The sequence below is a fragment of the Meles meles genome, chromosome 10, assembly GCF_922984935.1.
Source record: "Meles meles chromosome 10, mMelMel3.1 paternal haplotype, whole genome shotgun sequence".
NCBI lineage: Eukaryota > Metazoa > Chordata > Mammalia > Carnivora > Mustelidae > Meles > Meles meles.
Genome location: NC_060075.1, coordinates 91,096,104 through 91,117,798, shown reverse-complemented (window position 1 = coordinate 91,117,798; position 21,695 = coordinate 91,096,104). Strand labels below are relative to the sequence as shown.

The 21,695-nt window shown below is 42.0% G+C and overlaps 1 protein-coding gene across 3 annotated transcripts in view; it reads right to left on the bottom strand.

Moving 5' to 3' along the window:
- Positions 1 to 20,897, bottom strand: part of HBP1 (HMG-box transcription factor 1) — a 28,626-nt gene extending 7,729 nt beyond the window's left edge. The window contains exons 1-8 of one of the 3 annotated variants that reach the window (XM_046020511.1): positions 20,843 to 20,897; positions 13,171 to 13,354; positions 10,931 to 11,159; positions 7,542 to 7,680; positions 7,093 to 7,204; positions 6,891 to 7,003; positions 4,480 to 4,636; positions 3,650 to 3,794 (exon numbers count right to left, since the gene is read on the bottom strand). In XM_046020511.1, the coding sequence (XP_045876467.1) occupies positions 3,650 to 3,794; positions 4,480 to 4,636; positions 6,891 to 7,003; positions 7,093 to 7,204; positions 7,542 to 7,680; positions 10,931 to 11,159; positions 13,171 to 13,354; positions 20,843 to 20,857 (1,094 nt within the window). In that variant the 5' untranslated portion in view covers positions 20,858 to 20,897. The other 2 variants (XM_046020513.1, XM_046020512.1) reach the window with 2 other exon arrangements.
- Positions 20,898 to 21,695: the final 798 nt, after the last annotated feature.

Here is a 21,695-nt window from a genome sequence, read left to right as displayed (position 1 = left end):
AAGCGGGCACAGGCGGCCCCACTCCGCAGCTCGGTCCCCGCCGGCCGCACCTCTCCCGCAGGGCACGTGGCTGCACACAGCCCGGGGGCCGCTCCTCCTCCGGACAGGAAGCCAAGAACAGGAAGCCAAGAAGCGGGCCCTTGTCTTCCCAGACCTTCGTCCCCACGCCCAGCACACACACCGGGCTCTCGAATATTTGATGACTGAAAAGGTAAAGGCCGGAGAACATAATTATGTAGGATTTTAACTGGGCTCAACCGCACCTCTGGCACTTACTAGCGGCGGGACTGGGCAGGCAGAGGGTGGTGAACCACGCGCCTCGCTCAGTTAATGTCTCTGAGAGGAACGTGCGCACAGACCACGCAGCTGTGCGGCCACGGCCGCGTCCACGACACTCAGCGGAGACGGGCGCCCCGCAGGCACTCACTGGGTGTCCACTGCTACTGCAGAAGGAACCTGGACTGGTAAACAGAGCACTAAACTCGGAGTCCTCGGATGACACAGACTTGAAACCTGGTTCTGACACTAATGGCTGTTTTAGCTCCTTAAGGGCGCCGCATCTCCACCCCCAGCAAAGGGAGAGGTCTTCTCACTGGGCGCCAACTACCTCAGGTGACACGTGTACAGCACCGGGAGCATAGACGGGCTCCTGGTAAATTTGTTAAATTCTATCACTGGAACAGAAATGCCAACTTCACAGAGTCAGAAGTAACTCTGAAAACTGCCTGATGCCTAGAAGACCCGCCTCAATTCTGTGGCTCAAACGGGCTTTTCCAAATCATGATCTCTGAAGCTTCCTTTCCACAAATGACCTGGAAGTTGTGTTTAAGAGCTCGTCTGTGGCTGACTTCTGGTCCTTACCAAGCTAAAATCTACTCAAATGTCCTTCTCTGTACGGCAGGACCTAAGAGCTGGCCCTAAAGCTCCAGAGTCCCTGGAGTTTACCCTGGGGCTCCCTCTCAGACAAGGGTTTCCTCCTGCCATTCCTCCCCTTCTTGCCTTCCTTACGCCAGGCAGCACCTCCCTTAACCCACGAAGTCATAATCTAACCCACGGTGAAAACATAGGCAACTTCATGCTTCCCAACTTTGTCATGGTTTCCCCTGGATCAAACTGCCCATTTTCCACTCCTTTATGAGGAGCAGAAAGGAGGATGCTGCTTCACTCCACAGCAAAATGAGACCAATGTCCAAGGTCATCTCAGGCGTGACTGCTGCAGTCAGTCCTTGGACTGACCTTGGACATTGGTGGGACCAAGTGATGGGAACCTACCATCTTGGCAAAGCGGGAATGAGGTAGCCTAGTGTTCATTTTTGCTTAAAGAAAGTTTTACACCATGTAACACTGGCTAGATAAAAAATATATAGAACTTTTATGTTATAAAGTGCACAAATAAATACGTAAACCACAAACTAATTAAGAAATAGAATATTTCTCTCACTAAAGTTCCACATTTGCCATCCCCCAGAGAAAAACCACTCTCCTGAATGGTTTATCATCCCCTTACTTTTTCAGTATGGTATTAGAAAAAATTCATAAACACAATATATAAACACTACAGCAGCATTAATTATGTTAATACGTCAATTGTATCAGCACGTAACATGTGAAAGTCTTGTTACGCAGCAAAGAATTAACACAGCAGGGGAGACTGCTCTCCCTTCGAGGGTGTCCATGCGAGGCTGGCCCTCGACCAGCATCTGGACTTAGGATTTCAAGGAGAGTTCTCATCATTCCACAACCGGTAAGAGTAGCTCATCATGCCTAAACTGCGTGTACAAACATGGTTTGCCCTAAACACCTGCTTTCCTTTTGAAAGTCTGGAATTGGTACGGGCAAGGCAGAGGCAGCCTTAAGAGACCAGCTCCCAGCAAAGCCCTGGTGAGAGTGCCCAACAGCTTCCCAGGCTGACACCCAGGCCTACCCGCTGTTAGCACATGCTGCGGAGAGAGATGCACGCGTGTGTGACTCCCCTGGGAGGCAAGTCCTGGAAGCCTAGCTTCCTCCAGACTTCACCCCATGTGCCTTGCCTTTTTGTGATTTTGCTTTGTATCCCTTCGCTGTAAGAAATTTTAGGCATGAGTGTGACTACAAACTAAATCCTATGAGTCACCCTCCTACATCACTGAATCCCTAACTGTACAATGTGTATTATACATACTATGTAAAAATTACATAAATGTAATTAGATTTATAATTTTTTTTGATGTATTTCCACAGAAATGGAATGATACTGCATATTTGTGAGACTAATCTTACTTAACATTATTTCTAAAACTGATTCACGTTTTACGATGTATGACTATGGCTCATTCTTCTTCCACTTATAATTCTGTCGTATGATTGTATCACTATTTATGTATGTATTCTGCAGCTGATGAATTGCTGCAATGAACAACTGCACTGTTTCCACGGTTTTACTATCCTGAGCAACACAGCTATGATCTTACATCTCTCCTGGTGCATGTCTATGAGAATTTCCTTCTCTAGGGCACATATACTTCTCTAGGTACAACTATTACAGATATTCAGTGTTATAAAATAAAGCCAAATTATCTTCCAAAGTTTCTCTGTCTCTAGAATATTCTCACCAAAATCTTAAGAATGTTTAGAGTATCAGATCTTCAAACTGTCTCATTTCTCTGTAATTTTTAGAACAGTATGTATGAGGGTCATAACCAAATGGCATTTAGATTCCACCCTACGGATGTTTACTGAGCATATGACCTGTGTCAGGGCCTGTGCTAGCTGCTTTTTTAGAACAATACCTCACATATCCTTCTGAAATAAAAGTCTGTTATTAACATTGTTTTATTTTGTTAAAATGAATGAAATAAAACCTACAGGCCAGCAGGAATTCTGAATTCTCTACTTAATAATTATCTTAAAGAAAAAAATGAGTTTTAAAATGCCAGATACCTACACACACTTTCTCTGGTTAATCCCTGGTGTAGGTAACTCATGACCCCAGCGCCAGGCCTGAGGGGCTTCCAGGGGCATGGGCCTTTCAGTGCTAAAACCAGAAAAGGTGCACACACTAAAGACAGCTGATCACATCAGCCTTCTTGAATGTCAGGACACCTGCATACTTACTTTGTTCTCAGGAAAAATCATTTTCCTCTTTAAGATTTTCCAAATGTCAATTTTTCGCTATTTTTACTATTTGTTAATTCATGCAACTAATGCCCTTGGTTGAAATGATAATATTCATTATCATTCTTTAATATAAGAAACAGTTAAGAAAAGATAATTAATTACAAAAAAAACATTAGGAGACTTGTGGCCTGGTGAAAACAGCTGGCTGGATATAGCAATTTTTTACACATATAACTATTATATAATATAACTATCAAAACACTCATCTTTATAGTTCTTGGTCACATAACATATGGTATTTTTCCTAATCTATCAAATATTTTATGAACTTCTGGGTTTCCTATATGACTACTCTGTGAAAAGCTCCCCTTGAATTATTATTTTATATTAACTACTTATTTTTTCATTTAATCATGTACATACTTCCGCTAAGTAGTCTTTTTATAATTCCCAAATATTTTAGGTTTAATCTCTTAAATATCTGATTTAGCAATCATTAAAGAGATTAAAGGTAAACATTAACAGAAAAAAAAAAGAATTAACCCAGTGTTACCTTTTAAATGTATCAAATACACCTGAATCATCAAAATTAATGGCATCGGGGTGTCCAGGAGGTAGACATACATCACCAATATGAATTTCACAACATGGAATGCCATGCTGTACCACAGTCAAGCTTGGGTAAAATGATGACCAACCTAAAATTAAATCAAACAGCAGTTACATAAAGGATAGAGATGGACAGAAGGGACCCTACTTATTTATTCTACGATATACCTATCACTTCACTTCTGAGCCTTAAAAATAAAAAGTTATTAGTTAAGTCCCAGATTTTTAACATAGCCTTTATCTTTGCCAAAAAGCAAGTCCAAGTATTTTCTTCAAGTGATGCTAAGCATTTTATTAATACACAGATTTCATCAGTCAGCACTCCCAGCAATTTACAAGATAGTGATAGATGATGAAGACTGAGACCATGAAATATACTGCCTCTGAATTATCATTTTTAACATGGTGTTGTTATAACAGATCTCAGAAAAGTGACTCAGATATATAGCATATTTGGTAATCCTAAACCAAAATGCAATTACTGGAATATTCCATTCCCCAAACTAAACCAAGATAACAGAGAGCTGCTTATATAGTGTGCTACCAAGTCTAAGAGTTCCTACCCATGGGAGGGACAGCCCGGCCTGACTCCTGCTAAAACGCATACACATCAGTAGGTATTATGATAAGGCACTTCCTAGGGTAGTTCTCTGAAGTTTGAAAGAAGTTCGCCCTTCAAGTTTTTTTTCTTAATCATCAAAGAATTGTGACACAAGACATAGATTTTAGAAGCTCTCTTTAAAAAGTTACTATAAATTCAAATTGAAGCCCTACCTTTATTTTTAACATAGAAAGGGTGGTCCAGCTTACACTCTACAGTAAGTAAGCCATCTTCCACTGTACCGGGATCAAAAGTCAACTTCAGTACAGACTCGCCAAATGATACACTTTCTTCATGTGATAACAACTTTAGACCATCAGAACCATAGCCCTGAAAATACATGCATAGAGTGAACAAACAGGCAAATTTTAATTCAACACACAGTGAAGTTCCTATTACATGTAAGACTCTGTGGAAAAGGTCACAATAAACAAGACAGGATCCCTGCCTGTAGGGTCCTTCCTTTCTACCCGGTGATGAAGAAAGGCTCATCTATAAATCACTACCATGTAAAGCAGACTGGCATTAGCACTTTAAGTGAAGTGTAAGCGATGCTCATGGACTTGAATGAAGGGAGGTCTAAACTCCAAGAGCCTAGGAAGAGCTTTTGGCTCCCACTGGAACTGGGATTTAAAGGAACGAAACTCAGAAGGTAGAAGAATGTGCCTCAATGCCAGGAACAGCTGAAACCAGTGACTGCTCTGGAGTGCTGAGTATTTGCTAGAAATATGCGCGAGTTCAGAGGTGAGGCCAAGATGTCCAAGAAGGAGAGGCCAGTTAGCAAGCTGAAGAGTCTTAAGGACGGGGGAAGTGCCCAAACCTTCCTTCCAGAGGGTACTGCGAGTCACTGAAAGTATTTTACTAACAACGGTCCACTTTAAGAAGATGATAAAGTCTGCAGAATAAAAGGTGCCTCTGGTATCCAGTTTCTTGGAAGACACGAGGAAAGAAACCCGTTAGTCTTATTCGACAAGTGCTGTGGTGGTAGAACCGGGCTAAATTTAAATCTAACCAATATGCCAGCTGCTACGTTCTGGAAACACATTAACTACACAGGATCCCTACTACCCTTAATTAAATTCACAGAGAAACCAAGGAGACCGACAGGCCACCAGCAAGCTTTAGTACACACCTGTTCCTCCACTAGCAGGAGGAAGAAGTGGCAGAGGAGAGAAGGGTAATTGCAAAGCATCTTTAGGGAAACAGAACTGATCCGCTAACTATGGATGGAGGAGAGGAACAGTCAACTTCTTGGTTTTTAATCTACCAGTCAAGAAGGTTAACAGTATGTTTAGAAGAAGGGAGGGAAAGGAGGCCAAGAAAGGGAAGAAAAAGGTGGGTCCAGTCTCTGTTATACTAACAAGTCATGCATAAAGGACTCTTTGATAGCCACGTGCAGATGTCCAACATGCGGGGGAAGGCTACAGCCATATATCTGTAAAAATAATTACAGAATCTTCTCATTCTTAGGGTTACAAGACATCCAAATGAATCCAATCCCATTTTACAGATCAGGAAGCCAACACGCAGCAGGTTTGATAGTCCACCCAACATCAATGACACACAGTTGCTCAAGAACCAGAACCAGAGCTCAGGTCTATGTCCAACAACAGAGCGCCTTCCACAGGCCCCCTAAGGAGCTGCTGCTGACCATATGGACACACAGGAAATGGTGAAGAAGTGCCAAGGGGCAGAACCTTCTCTCACACTCAGCACCATGGGCGGAGAAGCCACCAGTCACAGAGACGGTGACAGTAGGGACCCGGATCCCCGCCACGCTACACAAATCAAGAGAAGACGACTCACTAACTCAAATGTTGCAAAGATGCCAAACAAAGCAAGAAGTCTCACTAGAAATCAGAATGAAGCTAGGAACCTTTGAGACAATTTGAGCAGAATGGCAGAGGCAGAAGTCAGACCAGACAAAGTTCATTACAAGTGAAGAGTAGTAGCAAGAGGGAAACCGGAAGACAGGTGAGTCGGGACTATTTCTCTCTAGACTCAACAGTAAGTAACAGCAGGATCAAAACAGGAATTTTAAACAAGCACAGTTCACGTGCCCAACTTCTCTGCCTACAGTGGAAATGGAGAATTTTGCGATTTCAAAAACCAAGATTTTAAAGATACCAACTGACATTTCTCTGACTGCTGCCACCTACTGCTTTTGCTTATCAACTTAAAAATGCCAGTATTTTATCAGATCATTTAGAAAGTAACTTAATATAATCAACTCTCAATTATCCATTTGGGAATTAACTCCTTTGTACATTACCTAAGAAAAAGCCTTGGTTCATTTGTTCGTTTTATTTTAAATGCCAGTTTAGTTTCCCCCAACATAGAACATACAAAAACAGCTAAGAAATACGTCTTTTTCCCACCTAAGAAAGCATGATTACAAAGGTAAGCCTTAAGTCACTGCGGCGCTCCATCTGGCTGAGCCGTAACACAGAGTCACAAAACCTCTCCCTAAAATGTAAGATGTCACTTAGGCACGAAAGTAAACAGAGAATGCTCCTATAGATTAGTAATGAGCCTAGGTTGCCTTCTGAAAGACTTGGAAAAGTTTTACGAATTTTAAATCCACCTTGTGAGTGCCCACTTGGAGATCCTCCTCATTATCACAGCCTTCGGTTCTAGCAAAATCTTCAACATCCTGCCATTCCTTATTGCTTCCCTTATGAAAGCACAGTCGTGTGCCTGAAGTTTAAGTAAAAAAAAAAAAAAAAAATTAGGTATGTGCCTAGTGTGTTACACAAGTCAGCTATAAAATTCAAGCATTCTTTCACCTTTCAGAAAACAGTGCCAAGCAGTTGAAGGCCAGGAATTGCACCAGCCCAAATCATCATCATCGGAGAGGGAGGACATGCAGAAAATGCCAGATTCTGACTCACTATTTGCCTATGGAGAAAAACATCAGAAACTTTTTAATTTTGTAACATATTCTGTTAATATCTGTCTTTATCTCAAGGCTTCCGGCTCTCTCTCTCCCCTCCTGAATGGCTATCTTAAACTGTAAACTTAGGGGGAAAAACGCCTTTGAAAACTGAACTTTTTGGAAGTTTTGGTTCAACATATGTTCCCACTGGTAACAAACATAAAATGGAATCCCGATCACTAGAACAGTGAGACAATTTCCCAGCTGTACGTGCTTCCTAAGTACTTCTAAGAAAAGGAAAGTTAACATATTTCAACTCTTGTGCAAAGTTCGTAAGTTTATGCTCATGAACACACTCACCCTTCCGTGTCTGACTGGTGTTTCCTCCTTCCAGTGATGATGAGGGAAGGCTGGCTCACTCTTAGAAGAGGACACGGGTGGAGGGCGTGCATAGGAATGTAAACTTTTGCTAGTAGCTATGATGTGTACAGGAGATGATCTAAAATAAGGAAGCAGTTTTAACCATAAAGCAGAGGTCCTTACACACGGATCTTTCTTTTTGATGAAAAGAACTTCATATTCCTAATACCAACTTACACATATAAGACACTTATGAAAACCCTAGTAAAGACTTCAAGATTTCACTTGTAGAACACTGTTCCTTAATTTCTTACCCAAGCCTTCTTCACACATGCTAAATACATTCTTTTTTCAAATGTAGCCATGTATTTTTAAATTCCAAATTATTTGTTCCTTTATTCAGACGTTTTTACATCAGTAAGTACACATAAACATGCATACCCTCACTCATGAAGGCTCACGTGCAGGGCTCCCTGTCCATTTCTCTCCTCTATTTTGACTCAGTTGGTATGAACAGGGCATTTAAGCTAAACGGGACCAATAAGGAACCCTCCACCTACCAACCACCTGTCACCGGGCAGATGAAATGAACTACCTGAAGCTAAAAAGTTTCAACTTATTATAGCACAAAGCAGCTTATTTGCAACTTCTTCTTTTTTTTTTTTTTTTAAAGATTTTATTTATTTATTTGACAGAGAGAGATCACAAGTAGGCAGAGAGGCAGGCAGAGAGAGAGGAGGAAGCAGGCTCCCCACAGAGCAGAGAGCCCGATGTGGGACTCGATCCCAGGACCCCGAGATCATGACCTGAGCCGAAGGCAGCCGCTTAATCCACTGAGCCACCCAGGCGCCCCTTATTTGCAACTTCTTGTAACGGACACTATTTCTTGTTTTCTGATACAAACATATGGAAAAGCATCTACTCATAAGGCTAGTTATTCTCCCCCAGGACCACCTTAGAAAAAGGCCAACTCTTCCTGGAAGGGGGAGCAGTAGGCAGCCCGCCCAGCTAGGGTGAGCGGCACCATGCACTCAGCTCAGGAGTTCGGAAAGCAACAGGGAGGAATCTGGGTCATAACAGAGCAAAGTATGTGCATGTCTGTACTAACCCTCTTAGCTGGTTAAAGGGGGAAGGACATCTCACTTTCCAGGTCTTCCCTTACTCCCTGAGAAATTGTGTTAGCCCGATTTTTATTTTATCCTCACTAACACTTTTTCATTATGCCTTTGCAGAAGTTACTTTTGGTAAGGGTCTATAAAACTATGCTTTCATGTTCATGTCACTTCTTAAATAAAAACCCCTTAGGGGCACCTGGGTGGCTCAGTCAAGCGCCTGCCTTCAAATCAGGGTATGATCCCGGGGTCCTGGGATAGAGTCCTACTTTGGACTCCCTGCTCAGCCTGCTTTTCCCTCTCCCTGCCGCTCCCCCTTCTTGTGCTGTCAAATAAAATCAAATCTTAAAAGAAAAAAAAAAAAACCAACTCTCCAGTTCTGGATTTCAAAATACAAATACTGTTTTTTGTTTTAAGATTTTATTTTTTTGACAGAGAGTGAGAGAGCGAGCGAGCACGAGCACGCACAAGCAGGCAGACTGGTAGGCAGAGGGAGAGGGAGAAGCAGGTTCCCCGCTGAGCAGGGAACCCGACGCAGGGCTCGATCCCAGGACCCCGGGATCATGACCCGATCCGAAGGCAGCTGCTTAACCAACTGAGTCACCCAAGTGCCCCAACATTTAGACCTTTATGATATTAGAGAATGCCCAGACTGCTAAATGTCCTTAAGTATATCCCTGCCTTCAGGACTAATAAAAGAAATTGGGGTTTATTAGTTCTTCTGTTGAACCATTTAAGGAGAAGTAACAGTGCAATGTTCTAAAATGTGTATGGCCTAAACATTCTATAAAAATTAACATGCCTTCCATGTCTGAAACACCCAACGCCACTGGTCTCTTCATCCCTCTACCTATGCAGGGGTAATGGAAATGGTACCTGTCTTCAACCCCTTGGTACTGTATAGTTACAGACTTCAGACATCCAAAGCTTACTAACACCATTTAACACACTACAAGAAGCTGCATGAACAGCCGCTGACAGTGTGAGGAGGCAGGCCAGACAGCAGAGCATGGCTCTTGGTCCTGTTCCCTAGGAAGAAGGGAAGCACAGAAGATGCTGCAGAGAATAAGTTTCTATCTTTGGGGAACTACTCCTTTATGTTTTTATTTATGTTGATTATCTTCTGAGGGGTTTACTCAACTTTCCATGAGCTACATTGTTAATTCTCTTAAGTTTGCTGTTAAAAAAAAAAAAAATGAAGTGTTATCACTAAACTAGGAAAAAGAAAGTCCAATAGGAAAGTCAGGGTTTGTTTGTTTGTTTGCTTTTCATTATAAACAAATTTTCAGCTTTTTGACTATTTTTTCTTTCTCGGAAATTTCCCATGGAATTAAACTGAGAAATTTCGTTAACTAAATTGAATTTGTCCCAATGGAGACCAACATCCCACTGAACAGAGGAAAAACAAAATAATTTAGTGGGTTACAAAAAACCAGGGTTTCACACATGAAAAGTTTATTTTTTAGCAAAGAATTGCATTAAGTTAGAAGCACTGCAAAAATCCAGTTATTCCCACATCACCTCATATGGACTATACAGTCTGTCTACCCACGAGTACGAATCTGCTTCTCTCTCCTACAAACTATCGTATTTCTCTAGGTATTTTCACATAGATAATTTTCTAATTTTAGGGATAATTAATGAAACATTACCCACTGAGGTCTTTCTAGGAATTTTAGTTCAAAGCTTCCATAATTTCATAGCACAAACAACTCATCTGCAGAAACTTTGGTCTGGGTATATGAAATAGCAGTGTTCTCCAATGGCAGTCCACCTTTACGAAGTTCTAGATTTAACATTAGCTATTACAGTTTTCACCAACAGGTAAGTAACATAAGGTTACATACACTGTGGAAGAAAATAAACCTAGACCAAAAGGAACCAAACTCAAGGTTGTTAAGATTTTAAAATAAAACATTTACTACAACTATGTTTTTTTAGACATAGTATAATTTTCATTTCTATAAGCATAAGTATCTAATAAAATTATTTCTTGGTCTGGTTTATTTTCTGATGACTTTAATATACTTACAAATATTTTTGACTCTGCGGTTCTCATCCCTTTTATCTACTTCTCAAAGTATGAAATCATGATACTAGGTGAAAAAGCTCTGTAATCACTACAGAACAAAGAACCTAATTCTAATGACTTGTAAATTCTAATTTCAGTAAACCACTCATTAGATAGTTAATAGCACTATTACTTTTAAAGCTAGAAAAAAAATAGTTCTCGGTAATGACAGACATTTTCAGTAACACTATAGTCGGTGTTCCCACCTGTTGTAGAACGAGCACTGCATAAGTGGGCTCTGCGGGCTGGTGGCGATATTTGCTAATTCAGTCAGCCAATCCACCTCATTTTCACTATAAGTATTTTCTGATATGTCTGAGGTATTTTGGTTCCAAGATGGTCTTGGATATTCTTGATGAGAAACATCTGAACTTAGCTGGTATATGGCAGATTGGGTAGGATCACTCTGAACAGCCTGAAGTTCAGGAAGGTCATCTGCAAAGAAACACACTCAGAATTATAAAAAAGGAAATTGCTAATACAGGGAATAATGTTAAAAATGACAGCTGGAAGAGAAGTCCTTAAATGCAGCTAATTAATTCTGTGGGAAGAATAAATTTGAAATGTTTTCTTGGATGAGGAAGTTTTGATCTAAAAAATGACACCTTCTACATTCAAGGGTCAACAGAGCCTGACAGAAAACAGTACAAACGGATGTAAATGTACTAATGAGCTTGAATTACCATACCTCTTCCCAGACCAGAAAAAGTTTGGGTCTTCTGATTTCTTTTCTTTTTATAGCTCACCTAGCGTTAGTCCACAGGCCACCAAAGATGTTTTTAGGTTAACATGTTAATGAGGAAAAAGACATTTTATGTACACACATGGGTTTACTCCTGTTATTTATTACCCTGTTACAAAGGATTATTGCAATAATGAGAACAATTTTTAAAGATAAGATCAATAGCTCATATTATAAGTTTCAGGTACTACTTATTCAACTTAATCTATGCTGAATTATTTCTTTTGACTGAGAAATTCTCAACTCAATAATAACTATTGGTTATGTTTTCTTAAAGGCGTGTTCCCAATGCTCATGTACACACCACGGCTATGAACGCCAGTGAAGCCTGAATTCTAAAAAAACTGTATTAAAAAAAAAAAGAAAAAGGAGAGAAGAAAAAGCATCTTACAGGCCTTAAAAAAAAACTTCATGAAACACACAACAAACTGCAGATCCACTGGGTCCCTTCAATATGTAAAACAGAAAATTCTTCTAGCCTTAGGAGTCCTGGTCAGCTGTTACTATAAAGTACAGACACAGAATTCTTACTCAAGGCAGATATCTCAGAACAGCCTATTGAAGCTGAAATGTCTTACTTATGAAGTATTAATTCAGGATATCTGCTCAGAAAACAGAGTAGAGGCCATCCCCGTTTCACTGAACAGCTGAAACACATCACAGCTAGTTAAGCAAACTCCACCCTGTAACTCTCCCGCTGGCCTAGCTATCCCCCTTTCCCCACTGCTGAAAACCTTCTTGGACCAGCACGTCTTTAGTTACTGCATAGAAAGGGTTCATTTGTCTTTCAAGCTCAGGAAATTAACTGCTTTTAAACCCAAGCAATGAGGAGGGGTGTGAGTTTTTGCCACCCACTGACCCCAACTTCCTTATTTCCTCCTGAAACTGGTGGGTTGGTGGAGAAGCAACCACCCCAACAAATGGACGCTCCGTGCTTAATGGCACCCACCACTCGGTGACTCACAGGGCCCAGCAACCCGTCGGCATTCAAGCAGGAAATGTCTCAAGACCTGCACTATCTCCAAATTCCCAAAGAGCGCAGCAACACGTAGTCTTCTCTGTCCTATCCCTGGTAAAGGGAAGATGATCACGGCCTCTCTGGGATTTGCGAACATTCCGGCAAGCCGTGCATTAAATGCAGACAGAGCCAAGTTGAAAAGCAGGGCCACAAGCCCAGGTCACTCAATGGCTGCTGACTCTTCAATACCAACCTCCTACCAGTGTAATTCCAAGTCCTACCTACACAAACCTACACACTTCCACCGGCCATACATCCCAAGGGCAGCTTGGCAGCACTGATGACCATAAATGACAGATCCTCCAGTTTCAATGGTCCGCTGTAACCTGCCCATCACGGCCACAAACCAGCCACGAGGCGGCCAAGCACAGTGTACTGAGCTCACCAATAGGTTTCAACAATCACACGAGCCACACGCAAGATTTTCCGGAGGTGTTTAACTGCCCGACCTTTACCCAGGACAGCGGCTTACTTTGATAATTTGTAAATGAGTTTCGATGATGACCATAAATAGCCCAAAGTTATGCTGGTTTTAAGTAATATTTTACAAGCAGTACAGTGGAATGCTGAAAACTCCCACGGTACAAAAACTTCACATACTTTGAAGCAGTTTAAGGTAGGTGGAGAAGCAGACCAAACATAAAATATGAATCTCAGACTCCTAAAAAACTTTTAATTTTGTTTACCAAGCTCCATGTGCTCATCACAGGAGTTGTATCCAGGTGAGGAGGGCAAGTTTTCATTACACTGCAGCAACTCCAGTGAGTCGTTCATGCCCGAAGCGCGCTTGTCCATCACCAGCAGGAGTTTCTGTACTGCATTAGGCATCTGATTTGTCTTCACTTCCCACACCATGTTATGGTGCTCCGACTTCAAATAAAAATAATAAAGAAAAAATGTCAAGTCGTGTAATCTGGAGATTACAGTTATCAAATCGTCAGAGACTCATAATGCGACATCTTCAACTTAATCATGTATTGCCATCTGTATCCCCCTCAAATTCTTTACAGCAGGCAGACTCCCTGACTCCCAGACTCCCTGACCATGTAGTTAGCACTAAATTATTCCCAAATCCAAAAGGATTCATATCTTAAATTTATAATAGTCTTTTCTTTAAGGTGCCTCGTTAGCACAGTAGGTAGTGCTCATAGTCTCATAGTCTTTTCTTTAATAGAATAACAGCACTATTATATATACTTTTATTTCTTTAAGTAACTCTGAGACCCAAACAGAGAGACCAAGAAAAACCATTTTCTCAACTTGTATCTTCAAATTTAAAAGAAAATTAACAAACTAAAAAAAAAGGAAAAGAAAATTAACAAACTTTCCTCAAATTAAAAAAAAAACTGAGAAATATTCTATTTTTTTCACTTTTGAAGATTCTATTTCAATTCTCTATTTACCAACTGTGTTATTTTGTTCTCTTATCTGAAAGTAAAGTTTAACATACTTAAAAAAACATCAAGAGTTTCTTAAAATGGCTATATAGTACACTTCTCAAAAAAAAAATGCCACAGTTTCTTTTTTTTTTGCCACATTTTCTTTATGAAAGTTTGGTACCTAGTCATCATAAAAAGGTACTTGTCCTTATTATTTCTAAAAAGATAAGTAATAATCATAGGAAATTTAAACAAATAGAAAATCTATTCGCATCTTAAGCCTATAAAGCTAACACAAGGAAGAAAATAGCACAGATTTATATACCTACATAATTTCTAGCAAAGTCTACCAACTAAATTTTGTTGTAAAAGTAAAATGTGTTTATACCATTTACACTCTGCCTTTGGATAACGATCAAATTGGTTATTTAACTGGGCTGACAGCAGCAGGAATATTTCCTGATTTCTCAGGCTTTACTCCAAAGCTCATTTAAAAAAAAAAAAAAAAAAGTACTAATACACACAAGAAAACTAAGATGACATAGTTTTACCCCAAAATAAAACAATAAAATATACCACAACTTAAAGTCACTGTAAGTCTAGTACTCTAGCCTCTGGTGATCAAAAATGCAGTAAAAAGATGTTAACTGCCCAGTATTTATACCAGAACTCTCTAAGCCATGACATAATCACCAACAAGCACTGGTAACACTGACAGATTTTTTTCTCCAAAGGCTTTTTCATGATCATTTTATTATGAAATATATTTTCCTAACTGTAAAATACATAACCACTGTGGGGGAAAAAAATGAAAAAAAAAAAGAAATTTTTTAATAAAGAAAAAATCACTTTTTAAAAAGAGATTTATTTATTTATTTTAGAGAGACAGAGAAAAAAGGCTTCCATGGGTGGGGAGAGGGGAAGGAGCAGAGGGAAAGAATCTCAAGCGGATTCCCTCCGGAGTGCAAAGTCCTATGGGGAGCTGATTTCAGGATCCTGAGATCATGACCTGAGCCAAAATCAAGTGTCAGAGGTTTAACCGAATGAGCCACCCAGATGCTCCAGGAATGATGACTTCTAATCCCACCAACCAATTTAGATACTGTTAATATTTTGGTATATTGTTTTACAATCCAATCTCTTTTTCATGCAGGTACCTACAATCATGTATTTTCCTCTATGCTTTGTATTATACATAACTGATACCTTTTTCCTTAGCGTAAGTTCATAAGCATTTTCCTATGTCACTAATTTTTCTTATAGATTGATTTTACATAGTTCCATAATATACCAAAATTTCCTTATCTCTCCTACTGCTAGACACACTATTCCCAGATTTTTCACTCTTCTAAATAAGTCTGAATTTTCAAAAAAATATCTGCTTATATCAGATTATTTCAGATTTCTGGAGACACATTAGTTGGTGAATGGCAATTAAACATCTTATGGTTCCCAATGCATGCAGCTAAACTGCCTGCTGCATTACTTTATTTCTAACATTCTACTTCTGGTTCTCTCTGCCTACACCCCTCAAAAATGACCCACATCCTAGCCACTGTTTTAAGAGTCTTACTCAATACTGACAAAGATGTTCTACGGAGTAGTGAAAAGGGCACTGGGTCAGATGTAAGGAGTCACGAGTTTTGATTCCAGCTTGACCACTTACTAAATATCTGATCTAAGTGACTGAGCTTCTTACTGACTCAGTTATCTTCATCTGTCAAACAGCTCTACTTTCCTCCTAGAGGGATTGTGAGGATGAACTGAGACACAGTGAGTCAAAGAAATGTAAAATGACTTATTTACAAAATGTTTTATCCCTAGACTGACGCAGGGCAACCTTCCACGTACTCTGGGCACTTAATATCCTAAATAGAACAGTTACTGAAAATAGTTAATGTCAGGAGCCCAGAGAGCTCGTTTATTCAGCTTCAGCAATTTCCTCCCTCAGAAATATGACAAGTTATCCAACACATCTCAATAAAAGTCACCGGTCATGCCATTACTTCAGGCAAGTAACAGTTCATCTAGAAGATGTCCAAGGCGTTTGCAAGAAATGGACACTTTTCCAGTTCAGTACAATTTATTATCTATTAATTTATCACAGTCTTACTATATGGTTAATAGCAAATCTGCTGGAGTATAACAAGTAATCTCCTACAAAACTGGTAGCAACAGAAGATGTGGTAACACAAACTGATTTCTCAAGCAGAACTGGCTGAATCATTATTCTGAACCTCCACTTCACAGTGCAAAAATCAAGCACACTTTAGCTAGATCAGTGATTCTCAAGCACGGGATTATGTGTGGTTCAAACAAAATGATGCCTAGGCCCCACCTCCAGAGAATATGATTTCTTCGGTCTGGGGTATGACCCTGTGAGCTGGTTTCTATTTATTTCATTTCCAAAGAATACCAGGTGCACTGTGAGAACAAGTGAGCTAAAAATGATTACTAAATTCCTTTTTATTTAAATATACATATTCATTTTTTAAATACACATTGTATATAAGACACTAAACCAGCTTCAATGTTGGACCTCAATGATGAACAATTTGTCTTCAATCTCAAGGAATCTACACTTTAGTGGAAACATATAAGCAAATTACCACAGTTCTACATAGCAGGGCTTGGCCACAAATGGGTAAAAAAGGAAGGAAGAAAAGCCTTCCAACGAGAGAAACTCACATGAGCAAACTTGAAGAGTCTGCAAAACAATGGATAAAATAAAAACAACATAGAATCCAGTATTACCAGAAGGGAGGCTGGCCTTGTGTGTCTTGTGGTCACGGATATGAAGGCTGGAAAGGTAGACTGCGCGAGGATCTTCAATCCTAGTTTACGAAAATTGGTTTCTTTGTTTTTGGTACAGAAGAGTAAGGGCTCTGAAATTAGGCTGAGTTTATAATCAGATTTACTACTTATTAGCTATGTGTCCTGGACAATCTACTCAAAATCTTTTTGCCTTGTTTGTAAAATGGAAATCAAAAAACACCTACATAGGTTGTTGTAAAGACTCAGTGAGCTAACAAATGTAAAAAGCTTACAGTAGTACCTAACACAGAGCAAACCCTCAATGTCAAGAGGCTACTATTTTTATTAGCAATTATCAGACAAAGGGAATCACTGAAGATTTTTGAACAGAGGTCTGACGTGATCAGAACTATAAACATTTTCTTTGAGCCTATACAACAAATCATACTGAAACATGGTATAAGTATGCAGAAGCATCTATAACTCATATTTAAGGGAAAATACATTAAAAACAGTGTATTCTCATTCCCAATTTGTCAGCCACCTGCTCCCAGCTTCCTTTGCAAGAGTTCTTATAAAAGAAAATTGGTAGTATCAATGCAGATTCCTTATTGAGCAATGCCTAAGACATGAGAGGAACCAGTCATTCTGAGTTCTTTGAACAGTGAGTATTCCCAGTTTAGACAGCAGGTTTGAAGTCTTTTCATGGAAAATATTCCAACATCTTAAGTGTACACAACACAATTTAACCTATCTTAGTGACTCAAACTCGTTATGAACATCTGTTGTACTATGCTTCACGAGATGTGATCTGCAAAAGCCAGCCATTTTTGAGAAAACTTGACCATTTTCTCATTTTCTCTTGCTTCTGAAGTTCAGAGGTCACGCTGTACCTATGTATCTCCTCAGAGCCACCCTTCAGTGTACAAAACAGAGGCGCTCCGGAATCCACGGAAGCAGAGTTGCAGCTCTTCTTGTCCTCCCCTTGCCTCTGCAGAACTTTTGGCTTTCTCCTTCTTCTATCTAGATTTTCTCTTCCCAGTCAGCGGGTCTTGCACTGTTCCCACTCACCATTTATAGTACACTAACGTCTCCCCCAACTTCTGTCGGTTCTTCAGCCCCTGTTCTCGTGATCTGCCAACATCCCCTCACAATATTCTTATAGGAAGCTGGGGAAAAAAACATTTCAGTTTCAAAACAGAGCTACTGCCCACTAACAAAATACTCACCAAGTATTTGTTGAATCTGAACTCTACGTGTGTGCTCCTCTCACTGCTCAAGGCTATCAAACGTGGTCTTGAGATAATGCAGGAAGTGCTTCAGCAAGCCTACTGCACAGTAAATGAGAGCCTAGACCTAAGTCAAAAGACTGGAGGTTCCCTCTCGAACTCGCCAGGGAATGTGAGGCAGGCCACTTAACCACAGCCTCACAGCACCTGCACTTATCTCAATGGGCTACTGGGAGAATTCAATAAAATAAATGAAAACAAAATTCAAATCCCTAAATGAATGTAAATTTTTTTGTCTCAGACTTTTCTCTGTCAAACTATTTGAGGGAAGCAAGACCTCTGATACGGTAATAAAAAAATACCCAAAGGGTCAGTACTCAAAAATTCTCCCCCCGCATACATTACGCAAATTAGACATTCATTATGATAAACAAGCTTCTCTTTCAAGTATCTCCTGGTAGAGCTAACCCTATTGTTCATTCATACTTTTGCATAGGGCTTTGGTATTACAGGATTTGACATAGCTTGCCTTGTACTGGGGCTAACTCTGCAACTACACCAGGGATTCTCAAAAGGGAAGAGTAAAATTCTCCAACAAGCTGTGTTCTGAAACGGCATCTCCAACATTACACATTTTTATTGGGTGGACATGGGAAGTTTCTATTGTTTTTGTTTGCAAACTGTTGTAAATATCCAACAAATCTGAGAGAGGTGGAGAGGACCAGAAATAGCTAAATCTCCATGAATGGACAAGTAGGAAATTGGGTTTTACTAACTGCCTACCTCCTGTGTACAGGGCATTTGACTTACTTCCTTTAATTCCATAAAAACCTCAAAACAGCTCTGTGAGCAGTCATTCTTATGGATGAGGAAAACAGTACCCTGACAACTGAATGTGACCATTTTCTTCTTGAAAAGAGCCAAAAGGCATAGACAAGAGAGGCGAGACTCCTAAATCCTTAGCTTTCCATCCTCAAGGATATCATGGAAAGGATTTCTTTAAGTCCTCCCCTAATCCCAAAGGACTTCTTTACCAAGCTTAAATTGTTGGGGGGGAGGGGGTGACAGAAGGTCATGCGCAATTAATTTAGATCTCTGACATGAGAAATTAAGATATTAGGATTATAGTAGTCGCCCCTTATCCAAGGTTTCCTTCTCAGTGGATTCAGTTACCCAAGGTCAACCCGGTCTGGAAACAGTTAATTCTCCTGCTGACCTAAAGTCAGAAGGTCAACAGCAGCCAAACTAAGTCACAATGCCTAGGTCATTCACCTCACTTCATCTCACCACAGAGGCATTTTATCAGCTCACGTAATCACAAGGGTGAGTATAGGACAATAAGGTATTCTGAGAAAGACTACATTCACACAACTTTTATTACAGGGTATTCGATTTTATTATTAACTATTATTTATATCTAATTTCTAAACTTTATCATAAGAAAAACACAGCATACAGAGGATTCGATACTATGCCTGGTTTCAGGCATCCATAGGATTGGGAACAGATCCTCCACAGGTAAGGAGGGATAAACTAGTGTAGCTTAATCAAGGGAACTGAACAGACGACCCTAACACTCTTGTTAGCAAGCTAAAACGAAAGACAAAAGCAGTAGGGTGGGGGGGGTGGGGGGGACAAAGACCGAAATGCTAGGAATACATTACAATGTATATCATTATCAAGAGTTAAACAAAATTATTCCAATTTTTAAAAGATAACTTTAATTCAAAACTAAGGTTGGAGTCATCTGTTACCGCTGGTTAGAGGGAAATAAATCTACAGCACTTCGTCGGGAATTGTTGGTAGGACTCCAACACTTCCTAGTATACACAGCTCCCTATTACCCTCCTCCCGTCTTAGAGCGGCAGCCTGGGCTGAAAACTGGATGGAGTACAGCCTTGTTGTCAGTACTCCTTTTAAAAACGATTCTTGCTGAAAAACGAACTCTAGGTAGTGAAGCACGCGCGGCCGCGAGTGAAATCCCCCAGACGCCGTGCAGCGCTTAAGGAAGGTACAAAAACCTGACCCCACTGCCGACTTCGCCTGGATTCTTTTTTGTTTTAATCTGCCTGCGGCAGCAGCATAAATTGGAAGGCGGAGACTGGAAACGCCTGCCAAGCTAGGGCTCTCCGTCACAGAGGCTGCGCCTCCCGGTTAAAGCCAAGTCCATCCCCCACCCTCTTTCGCCATTCATCGCCTTCCCCTCCCCTCCCCCCATCATGTGACCGCAGCCTGGACTCCAGGCTTGTTTTTCCCCTCGGCTCAGCAGCACCGCGCAGGCGCCTCGGAGCCCATTCATTCGAAATGCGTAACAATGAGCCCCGGGGCCCAGCAGCTCCGCGAGCTTCCCAGCTCGGCCCGAGCCCCTCTCGGCCCCCAGAGAAGGCGGCGCCTCACTGGGGTCCCCCACCCCCGGCCGGCAGCCCACCCGAGGCCAACCTCCGACCTTCCGCCCACACGCACGGAGTTGAAGTCAAACTTTCCTGGGCAGACCCGGCGCCGCGTCGGCCCCTTCCCCCCCGCCCAGGCCCGCCCCATCTCCGCACCCGGCCTGGCCACCCACCGCGCAACCCGGCCCGGAGGGCCGACCTCGCCGACTCCTCCCAGCCCCCGCCCCCGAGACCCCCTCGGGCCCGGCCGCCGCGAACCCTAGGAGAACTCGCGGGAGGCGCCGGTCCGGCGGGTTCGCCACCGGCAGTTATCGGACGGTTAACTGCTCCCACTGTGAGGGCAGCCTTTGGCGGAAGAGGAGCGCAGACCCGAGCTCGCCGGGTCCCCTCGGGATCCTGCCCCTCCCTTCCCCACCCCCACCCCTTCCCGAACTGAAAGACAACAAACCCGCCGCGGAGTGCGGGCAGCCGCGACACGCGCCGCCCTGGACGCGACAACACCACCAGCGACTCGTGAACCCTCTCTCCGACTGAGGCCGGTCTCTCCGGCGCGCCTTACTGCTCCCGCCGCTGCTCTTACTCCTCAACCGAAACTTTCCTACTTACCAAACCCGTCGCCATTACCAAGTCTTTCAAGCTTCGTCTTCCCCCTCCCCTCAACCCCCCGGGGGTTGAGCCTCCTCCCAGCTCTTTCGCCTTCTTATTGGTCGACGGAAGTGTCATTCGATCTTTCTCCTTTCCCATTGGGTGATCCCGTCGCCCGTCTCGGGAGGCGGGCTTGTATTGACTTTTGTGTTGTGTTTACTGGAGAAGACGGTCTGTCAATCACAAGAGTGAGCGCTTCGGATTGGATTGCTGCCGAGACTCCGGGGACCTAAGCCAAACTTTGCCCCCGAAATGGCTTGTGGGTTCGTAGTCTCAGCCTTGCTCTGTTCTGGGAAACTGTAGGCAAGAGAAACCGGTTGGACTACATATCCCGGAGGTGCTTGCAGAGCGCTGTCCTGATAGTAAACAAGAGTCATAGGGACACGTGTATCAGCTCGTTTGTTTTGGTGTCTGGGACAAAAGGGAGGGGGCGGAGGAAGGGAGTGTTCTAAAGCTTTGGTCTCTTCTCTTCCTCTGGGCCTCTCTCAGCGCTCGGAGAGCCCCAGTCTCTCGCAGCACCCATTTCGGGCCATAAACAGCCAGAGTCGCTCGCTGTTCGAAGTTTGGCAGGAGGCCAAGGTATTGTTTTAGTGCGAGGGGAAGGAGATGACTGCACAAGCGGAAGCTGTGCAGCCTAGCGAGGGACCCAGTCACCCACAAATCACAGCCCCGGGCATTACGGGGATAATAAAGGTGGTGTGGCGCTCCAGTGGGAAGAACTAGAATTCCTTTATCCTCAGTCTTGCCTGGCCACTCCCCGGATAGCAACTTCAGAGGGTTTCTTCGACCAGTTCAATGCAGGGTGTGTTGAATG